The sequence below is a fragment of the Corythoichthys intestinalis genome, chromosome 13 (assembly GCF_030265065.1).
Source record: "Corythoichthys intestinalis isolate RoL2023-P3 chromosome 13, ASM3026506v1, whole genome shotgun sequence".
NCBI classification, from domain to species: Eukaryota; Metazoa; Chordata; class Actinopteri; order Syngnathiformes; family Syngnathidae; genus Corythoichthys; species Corythoichthys intestinalis.
The window spans coordinates 1097989-1112127 of record NC_080407.1 but is presented as its reverse complement, the minus strand read 5'-3'; the positions used below and the strand labels follow the sequence as shown (position 1 = coordinate 1112127).

Sequence of the window (14139 nt, the reverse complement as noted above, 5' to 3'; positions counted from 1 at the left end):
CAAGTAAGCAGGTAAACCTTCCCCTCAATTTGCATAGAGCTCACCTGCTTCTTATTTTGTGTGCAGGGCTCCTTGCCGTCATGGAGGCGGATTGCCAAATCCTCCACCTGTGAGACAAACGACTTCCACTTGAACTGTCTTAAATGTTGAAACATTATTGAAATAAAAATGTCTGACCGTTCCCTCTTCTCTCAGAACTGTTGTCCTGGCAGGAGTGGAAGAGGCTGCAAGGCGCTCGTCGACGTCCTTCGAGCCAAAGATCCAAAACAAAAATGGCAGTAAAAATATTTGACAAAACTATTTTAGCCTGCAGACTATCTACTTACATCTTTACGTTCATTTTACATTCCCGTGGCGTGTAATTACCCACGGTGACCACAGGAAGGCAATAAAGAGTAGGTTAGCAAGCCAAATGTTTACCAATAGGGGGAATGGTTGACTTGATATCTTCTAAAACAAAAAAAGAGAAGTTGTGAGGTCGCTGTTTGTAATGAATGAAAACGTAATTTTGATTCCAAATTGTCTTGTTGAATTCAGAATAAATATAGTACGTAGTTGTTCTCCGTTTTCATTGGTTAATGCGATGGTTTACTTTAACTTTACATTACTGTGTGTGGTTGATTAGATGTCTTCTAAGAAGGCGAAATGGCTTGAAGTGGTGTGGTGGGCTTTTGTAATGAATTAAAACGTATTTTCATGCTAAAACGCCTTGTTAAATTCAGAACAAATATACAGTAGTACATAATTGGTATCTGGTTGGATTCGTTAAAGCGATGGTTTATTTTCACTTTACATTAACGTAATGGAGGGGGGAGAGTGACTGATTAGACATCTATGAAGGCAAGATGGCTTTAAGTGGTTTAGTCTGCGTTTGTCATGAATAAAAATGTAATTTCACGCTAATACTTGTACAGGTCCAAAATATTCCCACAGGAGGACAGCTTTGAAACAACAAATAATGTGCTCTTTTTTGGGGGGAATTAAAGGCATAAAGTGCATTTCCTCTGTGAATAACCAGTTGCAGTTTAAAAACTGCACAAGAGAGCAGTATTGCAAGGTGTATTGTGCTGCGGTGCGGTTACTCACCAAATAACCAGTTGTAGTTCCAACAAACATCAACAGGAGGGCAGCTTTGAGATCAATATTATGCGATCTTTTTTGTTTGTAAATATTTCTAGATTTTCAGTTGCACTATAAAGAGCACCTCACTTTTGAGACAAAAGTCTCGTGTTTTGGCAATTTTCAAAGAAATTTCTCACTAGTTCTCACTATAATTCACGCCAGGGATTCATCAAAAACCAAACGTTTTGTTCGTATCACAGCCGTTTATTTCGACAACGGAAGATATCTTATATGACGGCGATTGGCCAATCCAGGTATGTTTTCATAACATAACATTTAAAACATGCTATTTTTGCCCCTATACCTTTGCAATACTTAAATATGATCAATATTCAATTCTAAGAGTTAAGAGTAGGTTTGTTTTGGATAAACGTTGAGGAATGTGTTAAAATGGACAAAACACAAAATTCTTGTCTCATCGTCGTCCTCCTGTGGGGACTTTGTGCAACTGCATCCACTTTCGTGCAGTAAGTAAGCATGGACAAAACACGAAATTCTTGTCTCACGGTCGCCCTCCTGTGGGGACTTTGTGGGTGACTTTTTGGACTTTTTTTTTTTTTTTTTTTTTTTTTCTTTGCAATGTTTATTAATACTTTCAAAAATCTAGATCTACATACATACATACATACATACATATAAAAAGAGCACAACATAACTTGGGTTTAAAAAACAAAAGGCACAGACAAAGCAGATAACATCAGAATCCGGTTTTCATGATCGGTTTCGGGCCAACATGCATGCTGCAGAAATAAAAGTCAAATAAAATACAAAAATCGGTGCAAAAACCCAGCGAAACACATCTTGGGAATTGTCATTGCATTGACATGTCCTATGTTTGCCTGCCTGTATTTGTCATGCTTTGGTCCATACGCCGAGATTGGCCTGTGGCCGAAAAATGTCATTGGGTGTAATAGACAGTGTATATGAATTTTAAATTATGACTTTGCCGCTAAAATGTTTATGAAAGTTGTAAAGCAATAAAACAAACAACAACAATGAATGAAATGAACAGAAAAAATATTTTTATAATGGGTCAATATAATTTTTTGAACAGATCATGTGACTAGCACCTTAGAGACAGTCATTTGCCGCCATTTTCAAACTCACCATGGTGAGGATTCGTTTCATAAGGGAGTGAGTGGCTGGAAAAACTTGGGCATTCAATTGGATATCGAGCTACACGGATCGCCAGAATTGACGTATACTTATCTGAAAAACTACTTCTCAGAAAAACGTGCGTGCTCACACATGTATAACTTTAATTAAAGCTGTCATTTTTCACAGAATGTTTACAATACATGCAAAGATGCATCTGGAGGCTGCTGGGAGATGCCCTCACTAACTCAGCACGAGCAGTCATCACCATCCTTGGTCTGAGGTCGCGGTTGCCGTGACGATGCGCGCCGAGGCCACCGGAGGGTGGGCGATAGGGAGCGCTTTGGGCTGCCCGGTGCCTTTTATGGTCCGTCTGGCTGAGTGCTCGTGCTGGCAGGTGCCGACACAGGAAGCGGACGATTTCACAATAAGAGTGTGACAAGAGCTCGGGGGAAATAGGCTGAAGTCGCCTGTGGCTGCTCGTCGCTTTGCACTTTCTACCAATGAAGAAGAACCACAGTGCCTTGCCTCTCATCTATGTGACTGAGGTAGTCTTATCCTTGACTTTTTATTCCGACCCACTTCTTTACCTGGCTCTGTTTAGTCACCAAAATGTCAGGGTGGATGCAAGTCGAGGGTGTGTTGAAGCTGATACTAGCGTCGGGCAAGTTTGGCCATGTTCGGGGCGATGCTTACAACCACATTTGACCTTTGCTTGCTTGTGTCATGCTTCAAGAATGTTGAAGGATCAAAGGCATGCAGGCAGGCGAACACACCTTTTCTAAGCCTGCATAGTTAAAAAAAAAAAGACAAAAGAAGTCACTCGTGTTGACAGTTTGTTTTCAGTACGGACTACAGGTAGCACTTCTTCCATAGTGTTGCCAGGCCTGCTCAAAGACGTGGTATGCTCTGTTGTCTTTGTGCGTTGGGAACAAAACACACTGTTCTTTTAGCACAAGTGCTTCAGATCTGTGCTGCATGGAAGACAATTATCCACCCTTCCTATTGAGATAAAGGACTTGCTCATTTATGGGGTTTCATGAAGGAAACGATGTAAACAATGTCACCGCTGCAGGCTAATGGAGCACTTCCTGTTTTCCCACCACGCCAGAACGGACCACCAACGAGCAAAATATTTTTTCTTCCTTTGCAATCATTCCTCATTGCTGACAATCAGCATTTCTCGTGCTGATTAGACACGCCCACTTGTGTGATTAAATACCTCGGTGAACTTCATAAAGTAAATGCGATTGAACAGGCCCCTCATCTTCATTATGCATGCAGTACTCAATTTGTCGCCATGGCGACCAGACAGAGCCCCCCCTCCACACTTCCTCATTGAGGAGCATTTGACACGCATCGATTCTAATTGAAAGTCAACGCAACTATGAATAAACGTAGTATATTTGTGATGCAAATTCATAAATTGGCTTAAAATAACAATTGTGCATACGTAACAGACGCTTTTTCCAGACCTTAACGAATCAGATGGGCAAATATCTGTTGGGCAAATAGCTTATCAACGTATTTCCTAGACAGGTTTTTGTTGCTCTTATTCGTTTCTTTTGATGATAGTGAAGCCTCTTCGCGGTGGCATCATGCCCACGCGTCACCGGGGCAGCAGCTGTCCTTTACCCTTGCGAAAATTTCAAAACACTCAGACCGAGACAAAAGGGCCCAAAGGTCAGCAGCACCCTGTGACGTGTTTATGATGTGGCCTCAAAACGCCCACACTTACTCTTATAACCATCAACACAACTCAAATCTCGGCTCATTCTATTTAAAGAAAACCTCTTGGATCGTCTTCCGACTTTGAGCTCTTTATGAATGTGACCATGGACCTTGGTTGAGTTCTTTTAACGACCATCACGCAGGTGTTTCGGAGCTGCATCTGCCACATTTGAGTCTAAAAAGGGCTTCAATGGACGCATAAAAGGCCATATCACTAGCGTGTGATATGTGGTGACAGCGCCGCATCTGCTCATCGCGCAGCGTGGTCTTAAATTTACCACCAGAGACGACACAAAGGTGTTTGACGCTCTTGCCGAGTCCATTCAGGATGCACGGTGATTTAGTTCCCCTGTCAGGAGTACACAATAGAGGCTGAAAAATGCTGCTATAGGCAAAAAAGAGGGAGGAGTCCTTTGCGGCTTTGTCCTCCATTGCAGCCAATGACTTGACTTGATTTGGATGGCAGAACTCATGAATACATAACAAGAGTGAATATCAAATATCACCAGGAAATTGGGGCCAAAAAACAAAACGATTCATTTACTCGAGAATTGTCACGTCTGGCACCGTAGATGCGGTGTCATTTGTCGGCGTCGTGTTACACTTTCGCCGTCTCTGGCTTCCTCCGCATAGCTCACTCAGCGGATGTCACCTTATCTTTAAATTGGAATGATACTCAGGTGACCTCTGCTTATGATATAAAATTTGGGAAATCCCCTTTGAGGACAAAACAATCCTCAAACTAAGCAACTAACCATCTGTCTGACTGACTGTCTTTCCCATCTATAGTTATTGTTATAATAGTTATGATGCGCAGTCCTCCCATTTTGGAGTGTCACGATCCCGTTTATAAACATTCCAAATCCCACGAGAACATTCTGACCCTCATCGTCACCCTAAACATTCTGCACACGCACGTAACATGGCGTCCGACATCCTCCCGCTCCTTGTCCCCGACCCGCCTTTTTCACTTCTCGGCGTAAAAGTCTCGCCGGTCGGAGACGGGAAGTGAAACAGGAAGTCGGTAAAGAACACAAACACAAGAAGAACAATAGCGCTAACATCTCTGCAGCGGGCTCCTGACGCACATTTGGCATCATCATCATCTCGTAGTATAATTACGTTGAGAACGGATAACAGTTAAACGTCCCTCCCGTCTCTGTTTCACGCACGTGTATCGATCACGCTAATCGATGCGCGGCTGAAATGGACTGGAAGTGTGGGAAGTTATTAGTATTGATCATAGCTGGGGGACCATCAATCAACACACACATGCACCGAGAGGAAAAAACACGGTTTAATCAGTCCGACTTCAATAACAGGGCTCGAGGCCTCAGGCGTGTCGTAACGCGGACTCGGCTGGAGCAAAGTTCACGTGCGAGGACGACCAGAAGTCTCGAGGGGCTTTTTTCTGACACTTCAGGTGGCAAAATGGCCCGATGAGATGAATTATTAACAAAGAGTGGGCCCCGAGAGATCGCGTTACACCAAGCGCACTAATCGGTTTCACTATTGTTGAGCTCATTTGAATAAATTATTCAGGGGAAAATAGACGTCCATTCAAGCAGAATATGTATGTTTAGGGGTTTTAGACACACACTTTTGCAAGGATTGAGCAAACATTTGTCATTAAATATCATGTTTGTGAGTCATTGACATCGGTGGACGTCCAATGGTGGTGGTGGTGGTGTTGTTATACTTATATAGCGCTTTTCCACCTTCCAATCCACATAAAGTCCATTCACATGATTTACGGGCCATATAAAATGACATGCCGGACCGGATTTGGCACTCGCGCCTTGAGTTAAACACCTATTGGTGAAAGGATCGTGAACTTTCCTCTTTCTGCACAGGAATAAAGTTTTATTGTGGTGACGCTCATAATTCAGTGCGACCACGCCCCCTCTTCGATGACGCGGCGGGCGGAGTTTGTTCCTCCACCCGGGTTTCGAGGTGTTCCAGGCGGCTTGAACTCGGGTCGCTCAGCGCGCCTGGCTTGGCAGGCGAGCGAGCGAGCGAGCGAAAGAACCGGAGCATCTAGAAGAATCCGACAAGTGTGATTTGTAGTCTGCGTAGTCCGGTAAGCGAAGATGTTTTTTGTCGAAGCTACCCTCAACCGGACCTCTTTAAAGCCCAAGACTGGGACACATTAGAGCCGAGACTATGCCCGGAGCCGGTGGAGCGACTGCGGGGAAAAGTTTACCACAAGGCGGGCTGCGGTTAACCCATCGACGCTAATATGGTAAACGTCTTGTTGTTGTTTTATGTTCGAATGAAGTTGATGTGCAGTACTATCATTTCTCACTCTATCAGAATCGAACAGTTGATTCAAGTTGCACTGCAGCTATTACAATGTGCTTGTCTGTAGTGCCACGTTGATGATAACAAATCAGGTAACTCGCCACCCACTTGGCACCGTCATCCTGCTATTACTGTTAATAACAATTGTTTGCCTTGTTGTCATGATGTACAAACAAACAATTTGTCATACCTTGCTAAGCGGCATCTGACACCTGCTTTTGAAAGCAGGCCACAGTGGTTCCATAAGGTAACATGACAAATGCACGTGAACAGTGCATTGTAATAATGCACTATTCTACATGTATTACAGCGTTATGCATGCAATTTCCCCTAAATAGACTAAGAATTATTTTTGTAAAAACGTAAATCGCAAACATTGACTTTGGTGTTGCGTTCCAGCTGGCAGATGTTATCGTTGAAACTTGACTTGCTTGCACAGTAAGCATGTAGGCAAAGCAGAACGGGTTTGTCCAGTGTTCAGGTGATGACTCAAATAGTGTCTTTGCTGTAAATAGGAAGGAGCTTTTTCTTCAGGTTGATGTTGTGCTTTGTTGACATCCCTGCAGCCGCTCATGTTGACCTGCACTATCAAGCTGGAGCAGTCCTCTATTTAAAGGTCACGACTAGTACATCATCCCAGAAATATGAGTGCTCCCGAGTGCATCCCCGGCAGCCCTTTGGATATCATTGTTTTCGACGACAAACATCTTCCTGGAGCGAGTCCTCCAGGGGCGTCATGATGATATTTTGCTCCTTCGTGTTGTACACCTTTCTTTTCCTCCCTTTGAGGGTTGTTCAGGGAGCATGAGAGTGGCATCTTCAAGTCTTGAAGATGCGATTGTAACGCTCGGGCTCACTCGGACAACTCGATTACGTTTGGAAGGCCAGAGGTTTCCTTTGACATTTGGACAAAACGTCCAATTATGGAATGACCTACTTATTAGAGAGTAGGAAAATGAGTGAATGGTTCCAAATCATTCGTCTCATTTCCCTTGAGATACGAGTGCATTGACTTGTTAGTTTTCCTTGTGATCACAAACTGGAGGAAGTGGATTTGCTCGACTGTTTGTATTGTTATCAGGACTTCAATATGGATGGCCTTTTAATGCCTGTTTGCTCTCGTGTGTGTTTACATAACTGGAACAATTGCTGTTTGCTTTTCCCGACTGAATCGTGCTGTGCTAAATTCACTTTGCTGATTTTTTTCTGCATGTATTTTGAAATACATGATGCATTGACACTTTTGGCCAGGCACCAAAATTGCCTAAAATGGTGAAGTCAAATTTGACGATGCCCTCTCTTGGTCTGGAGCACAAACGCAAAGGATAGATCGCTCATTTTTGAGCCAATTGTTTCAAATTGTTACGTTTTTTTCTTGTCGAAGGAATGTAAAGTTGGAGAAGAAGAGGAATTCATTTTTTACGTTGCTGAATGGTTGGGAGAAGTCACATGATTCTGCTGGAAAATCAAACCGAGGGTGCATTTTGCTAGTGTGTTGTGCTTGTGTGCCCTTTTTTCTGAAATGTGAAGCCCCAAGTAATGTCTCTAGGTACTAAATACCTCTTTTTAAAAGATTTTTTTTTCCCCAGTGAATTATCATATTGCCATTGACGGCAATAGACGGCCAATCCATTTGGACCGAGCGGCGATTATTGGGACCTCTATTGCTATCGATGGCAGCCAATGTGCTAAACAGATGCAGCGAGGGACCAAATGTTGCCTTCACGCTCCTTAAGAAGCGTGTAATAGATTTTGACTGACATCCCACTTTGCACTCGCATCCCTCGAGAGGCGACAAAAGGGAGGCAGGAGAGCCATTCCGACTGATGGCCTCACCGCTGTTCACTTTTCATTCATTTCCGTTGTCACGGCAACCGGCCCAGTGTTTCCCGACGCTCGCACGGCCACGCGGCAGGTGCGCGGGTTCGATGCCTAAGGATTAACGAGATCATGTGGGCTAATCCCAACGTACATAGATGCGCACACACCAGCGACAGCCATGTCGAGTGTGTGAGTAACACGCTGTGGATTAAATCAGGCGCAAATACGCTCCCTGTTAAAGTGATACACACACACACACACACAAGCTATGCACGGCAGAGTGAAAAGCCCATGTCTTTAGTTTGATCTGAAAATGGCCTCGATGGGATTATGAAAATGGCACAAATGGATCAGGAAAACATATGAACACACTTTTCGTAGCATCTGTAGAAATTGTAGGGGGCGCTTGCCTCTATTTGCACTAATACAGAATGTTGGGTTCACATTTTGTGTGTCTTATTATTATTGCACGAAAAAGACAACCTTCATAGTGCAAGATGGTTTAGAGCAGGGGTCCCCAAACTTTTTCCTGCGAGGGCCACATAACTTTTCCCTTCTCTGATGAGGGGCCGGGGTCAGTTTGTAACAGAAAAAGTGTGAAGATTGCAGGAGTGCCTAAATGTAAAAATTTATTGTTTTTCAGACAGCCACAATCAAATAACCCTTTCTGGATTCTTCACGGAACAAAAGTAAAAAAAAAAAAATAATAATAATAATATTATACCATGTCATATCATATAACATCATTTTAATAAGAATAAAATAATAAATAATAATAACACTATTATTTTATAATAACCAAATAACCCTCTCTGGGTTCTTCCCAGAAAAAAGCCAGGAAATAAATGGCACTATTGAGAAAAAAATCAAAATCAAAAATCAAAATGCTCTCTGGTATTGTTCAGGGGGCCGGACCAAATGTGGAGGCGGGCCGCATCTGGCCCGCGGGCCGTAGTTTGGGGACCCCTGGTTTAGAGCATTATGATTTATATTTCAGCTTCTTTTGTTTGCACAACAACGTTCCCACTCATATTTTGGCACTCAAATAGTGACTTCCACTAAGAAAACAAAAGTATTAGGACCCCTTCAGGAGGCCACAAGTGTTGAAAATGTGGGTTGTTATAATTATTTAGCAATATTAACATTTGCTGGACAGCAATTCTCTCACGTTGCCATCTTTGCGTGGTCAAAAGTGCACGCCGACTCAGCGTTTTTCAGGGAGAAAAAAAAAAAAAAAAATCAAGTTCGGGTTGCTGGGTAATCTTTCCGAGATTAAACTGTCAGGATTACAAGAGTAGAGAAGAGGAGGGATTACAACATTTTTTTTTTAGTATTATTTGTTTTTTTTAATTCCGAGCTACGCGTGGGAGCGTATGTTATCAGCTAAAATCATAAAGTGAAGCGTTTAAACAGTTTAATTATAGCATCTTGTTTGTTGTCACTGTTGTTATATTAGCTGGCTGCGTGTTGCCAACATTTGATTGATTTCCGACTCGATAACTAACCGCAATTGTCGCTGGATTCACATGTATTGATTCTCCGCGGCACAACAGAACACGCATTACTTCCTGTTTTGATTTTTTTTTCTACAACCACAATGTTAATTCTGTAGCTGCCGTTGACGGCGATAGACGTCCAATCCATTTGACCTGGGAGGGGCAACGATTGCGGCCGGCCTTCCCAGGGACTGGACGTCTGTCACCGTTAATACCGTAAGTTATTTTTATGTGAACGCACGGGGTAGTGTACTTTAGGGCTATCGCGACTTCCCCGAGGCCTTGGACTCAGCGTGTTTCACCTTAAACTGTCCTTTTCCTTTTCCCTAATGAACTTTCCTGGTGTTTTCATCCGGACGCGCTCTGAATTTAAATGTGTTGCTGTAATTTAGATGTGGACATTTTAATGTGCGTGTTCATTTAACAGAACAGCTTCTTCTATCTGTCCCCTTCTTTTTGGCACAAGGGTTGATGTCTTTGGCTGCTTAATGAAGCGTACCAGCTTTGTCGTTTATTCCAGTGCCGCTGGAACAACTCGTTTGACTAAAAGTGTCATTGGCAGCAGTTGGGAAGCATCAAAACACTCATACACAGTAGGTCTACGTTTTGCTTAGCTACACTACACTCAGTGGAGATGATGTGGAAATGTACCTGTTGTTTCAGAACACCGGATCTTATCTCTGTGATACATTATCCCTGTTTTGATTCAAATAATAGCACATTTTTACGATGGTGTGTACCAGAAGCACACATACAGAGAGTCCTTGGCAAAAATCGTAGTACGCTGGATTCATGCCTGCAGCGGTTTGGTGTTAAAATTCCATTTTTGTCCCGAGAGCAGCGAGATAAGAACGTCAAGGGTCAACTAATGCAGCATGCGTGCTATATTCAATTTATGCTGATTTTGAAGGGTTTTACATTGTATTTAAAGCAGCACCTTGACATTATGAGGGCATCTGCTGTACTGGGGAAAATATGTATCCACTTTTCACTCATTTAAATTAAAAATAGAAAAATATATATTTCTTCACAATTTCCCAGTGTCTTGCTGTAAAGAAACGAGAGATTATCATATAAATGTAAAAGCAATTGCATACAAATGCACTTAGATTTTTCCACCTGCGTCCACCTAGGCGGATCGTAGCGGCTGCGACGTCCTCAGCATCCCGGTACCCATGCGGCGCGGCGGCTCAGAGTCCAACTTGGACGCGGTGGACGGCGCGGGTCGCGGCGGCGTGGGTCTGGATTTCAACAAGGGGGCCCTGGGCATCGACAGCCTGCAGCAGAAGATACTTAAGGTGGGAGGATATTGAGTGAAACCCGTCTAGCTTAGCTTATATTCTTTTGCATGAGTGATGTACAGACTACTGTTCTAAATCCCTTCAAGCTTGCCCAATGACATGACGGCTGCAGCCTTGTATGTAGAAAAGCATCTGGGCCCAGATTCCGCCTATTGAGAACCTCTGATATTGGCTCAAGTTTCAGAATGTTGTCCCACCTGTCGTTTTAGGTGACGGAGCAGATCAAGGTTGAGCAGACGGCGCGGGACCAAAACGTGGCCGAGTACCTGAAGCTTGTTAACAATGCTGACAAGCAGCAGGTGAACAGGCTGGGAATTTTCAAAGTTGGACTCTTTCCAATTTAGAATATTCTCCAAGTCCTGCTGAAATTTCCCCACCCAGGTGGTGCGCATCCGTCAGGTGTTCGAGAAGAAGAACCAGAAGTCGGTGCACTCTATAGCCAGGCTGCAGAGGAAGCTGGAGCAGTACCACCGCCGCGCCAAGGAAAGCGAGTCCAACGGCAAGCACGGCCACAAAGACGGCACCCGGGACTCGGGGGGACACAGCAAGGAGGGCAGCCTGCGCGACGTCAGCGCCACGGGCCGCCACCCCGCGCTTGATAAAGTCAAGACCATCGGGCCGGGCGTGTCGCTTTCGCCTCCCTTCTTCTTCAACAAGTCGCGCGGCTTCGCCAACCTCATCCGGAACAAATACGGCAGCGCCGACAACATCGCGCACCTCAAAAGCATGGACGCCGGCTCGGGGCTGCACGCCGAGGGGGGCGGCCGGGGCCTGAGCGGGAGCGCCACCGCCGTGGCCAAGGCCGGCAAGTACCACAGCGATGACGAATGCTCCACCGGGACTTCGGCCTCCGCCGACTCCAACGGCAACCCGGCGGGCGGCTCGGCGGCCGGATCCGGTGCCGCCGCCCGCCCCGACGGCCGCCTGTCGGAGGTCCTGGAGACGGTCCGCGACATCCGGGAAGCGCAGACTCAGCTGGGGGACGACATCGAGGCGCTCAACGCGCAGTTTAAACGCGACTATGGATACTTCACGCAAGTGTTGCAGGAGGAGCGCTACAGGTGAGCACGGCACCCAACGTGACCCGCCGGCAGGTGCAGTACAGCGGGTGACGGCCGTAAGGCTCCATCTAGTAATCGGTCCCATTTGGCACCGTTTCTGTTCGTTAGGTACGAGCGACTGGAGGACCAGCTCAACGACCTGACGGAGCTCCATCAGCACGAGACCGGCAATTTGAAGCAGGAGCTGGCTAGCATCGAGGAGAAGGTGGCGTATCAGGCCTACGAGAGGGCCAGGGACATCCAGGTAACGCGGTCTCCCGAGAGCTCGGCGTAAACCGGGTTTCCGTACAGTTCCTCATAACGAATTTTCCGGCGCGCCTTCAGGAGGTGCTCGAATCGTGCCAGACGCGGGTGTCCAAATTGGAGCTGCAGCAGCAACAGCAGCAAACGGTGCAGCTGGAGAACGCCGATGCCAAGGTGCTGCTGGGCAAGTGCATCAACATCATGCTGGCCTTCGCCACCGTCATCCTGGTGTGCGTGTCCACAGCGGCCAAGTTCGCCGCCCCGCTCCTGCGCAGCCGCCTGCACTTGGCGCTCACCTGTGTGGGCGTGTCCCTCCTGGCGCTGCTGTGGAAGAACTGGGAGCACTTGCAGTGCGCGCTGGAACGACTGCTGTTGCCGCACTGACGAAAAAAGCGTAGACGCGGGACGAGGTGTTTACAGATAGCCTTCTCTGCCTGCGGTCATTCCTGGGGACAAAATGAAATCCCACTAAAGCTGCTGACGGCGGAGAAGCTAAAGACTGAACTGGTCACAAAGCTGCCTTCGGGGCGGGTCGCAAAAAAGTCAACTCTACATGCCACTACCTGACAAATGGAGGCATAATTGTCTGCTTCAAATTTACATACCACTAAAGAAAAACATGTCCAAAAAGTATATGCATTGAAGATTTGAGACGACAATATATTAGCTGCCTACTGCCTTTTCCATTGTTTTCCACGTTAGGCTAAGCAAAAATTTTACCTCACTGGCATAGGCAAAGGACACACACACACAATACAGTACAGTACTTGGAAAGTTTCACTGGTTTGATGTGTGTGTTGTATTTTTCTGTGCTTTTCTTGTCTGTTTGGTGTGAAAATACTTGTTGACATTTTGGGTTTACTTTGTGTAACGCTCTTTGCATGTCATCAGGTAACTTCTAAATTATGATGTGATGCATTTACCAGCTTTGTAATCCATGAAATTGTGGTGCAACAGACGAGCTTTTCAATGTTTACTTTTCTCATCTGCTAACATGTTTAATTGTGGGGAAATAGCATTTTCCAGGCAAAATGGATTGGACCTCCTCGCCGTTAAAAAGTGTTTTCAAGATCAATTTCCTTTACTAACTACCGAAACACATACTCTGTGATATGGCTTGACAGTGAAAGAGCTACTAGGTCCCATATGGTCCACAGTTTCCTTTTCACTCAAGTGCGTGTACTGTTGTGTGCAATGTTTCACGTTAATTGTCGGTAAATCGAGATTTAAAAAAAAAAAAAAAAACGACATTGTGATGAACTGCCTTTTGACATTTTGTGTTGCATTCATAAGCAGATGGAACAACAACACTGACAGTTCAAAGTGTTTCCGACTGCAACACAATTTTTGCTACATTCCTTCCTGCTTGTTTTTCTTTTCTTTTTCTTTTTTTATTTTATTGCACTCTTAACCTGAGTAATCCACAATAGAGTGACTCAGAAGAACATGACGTTGGTTAAATGGTGATGCTTCACCCTACCCAAGTGGCCTTCACTACTTAAAATTGGAGTGGAAACATCCTGTGGTGTTCAGTGTGACCCGAATGCAGCATCAACCTTTGAATGATGGATGGAAAATTAACTGAAGAGCTTGAACCAGATATCACTGTGAAGATGGCGCCTTGTTTTCCCTTATAACCCACTGCCCCCCCAAAAATAATATGATGTATTTTCTGGTGTCATTTCTTTATTTTTTTCCCCTAAATTTTCACAAAAAGCTGGCATTTTTAAATGTGTCTCTGTTGATAATCCAGAGCATGTATTTTCTAAAAAAATAAAATAAAAGTAATTGATGTACATGATTGTATTAAATGCACTGCAAAGCATTATCAGGAAGTGAAATAAAAAGATACCACATGCATGATCGTCTCAGAATGGTAAAGAGAGCAAATACTTTTGGTGCATCATCCATCATTGATGTGGCTGGCCTCACATGTATTATTCACACCATGTTTTTTCGCCCCTCTGA

General features: G+C 44.7%; 1 protein-coding gene across 3 annotated transcripts; it reads left to right on the top strand.

Moving 5' to 3' along the window:
• The first annotated feature begins 2559 nt into the window (after window positions 1-2559).
• On the top strand, window positions 2560-14021 carry LOC130928268 (transmembrane and coiled-coil domain protein 3-like). Of its 3 annotated transcripts, XM_057854699.1 has the most exons (7): window positions 5886-6190; window positions 10033-10159; window positions 10700-10864; window positions 11077-11166; window positions 11249-11928; window positions 12037-12172; window positions 12253-14021. In XM_057854699.1, the coding sequence occupies exons 2-7, from the start codon at window positions 10055-10057 to the stop codon at window positions 12553-12555; spliced, it is 1479 nt and encodes a 492-aa protein (XP_057710682.1). In that variant the 5' UTR covers window positions 5886-6190; window positions 10033-10054; the 3' UTR covers window positions 12556-14021. The 3 variants fall into 3 exon arrangements, with proteins under 3 accessions (XP_057710683.1, XP_057710682.1, XP_057710684.1); XM_057854700.1 differs by lacking the exons at window positions 5886-6190; window positions 10033-10159 and adding an exon at window positions 2560-2765; XM_057854701.1 differs by lacking the exon at window positions 10033-10159.
• The last annotated feature ends 118 nt before the right edge of the window (window positions 14022-14139 follow it).

Excerpts from the sequence above, each read along its gene's own strand:
- LOC130928268 (XM_057854699.1), top strand. The coding sequence starts at position 10,055 with ATGAAGCGTACCAGCTTTGTCGTTTATTCCAGTGCCGCTGGAACAACT. Across the intron at positions 11,167-11,248 it reads ACAATGCTGACAAGCAGCAG|GTGGTGCGCATCCGTCAGGT; the intron begins GTGAACAGGCTG and ends TTCCCCACCCAG. Across the intron at positions 11,929-12,036 it reads TTGCAGGAGGAGCGCTACAG|GTACGAGCGACTGGAGGACC; the intron begins GTGAGCACGGCA and ends TCTGTTCGTTAG.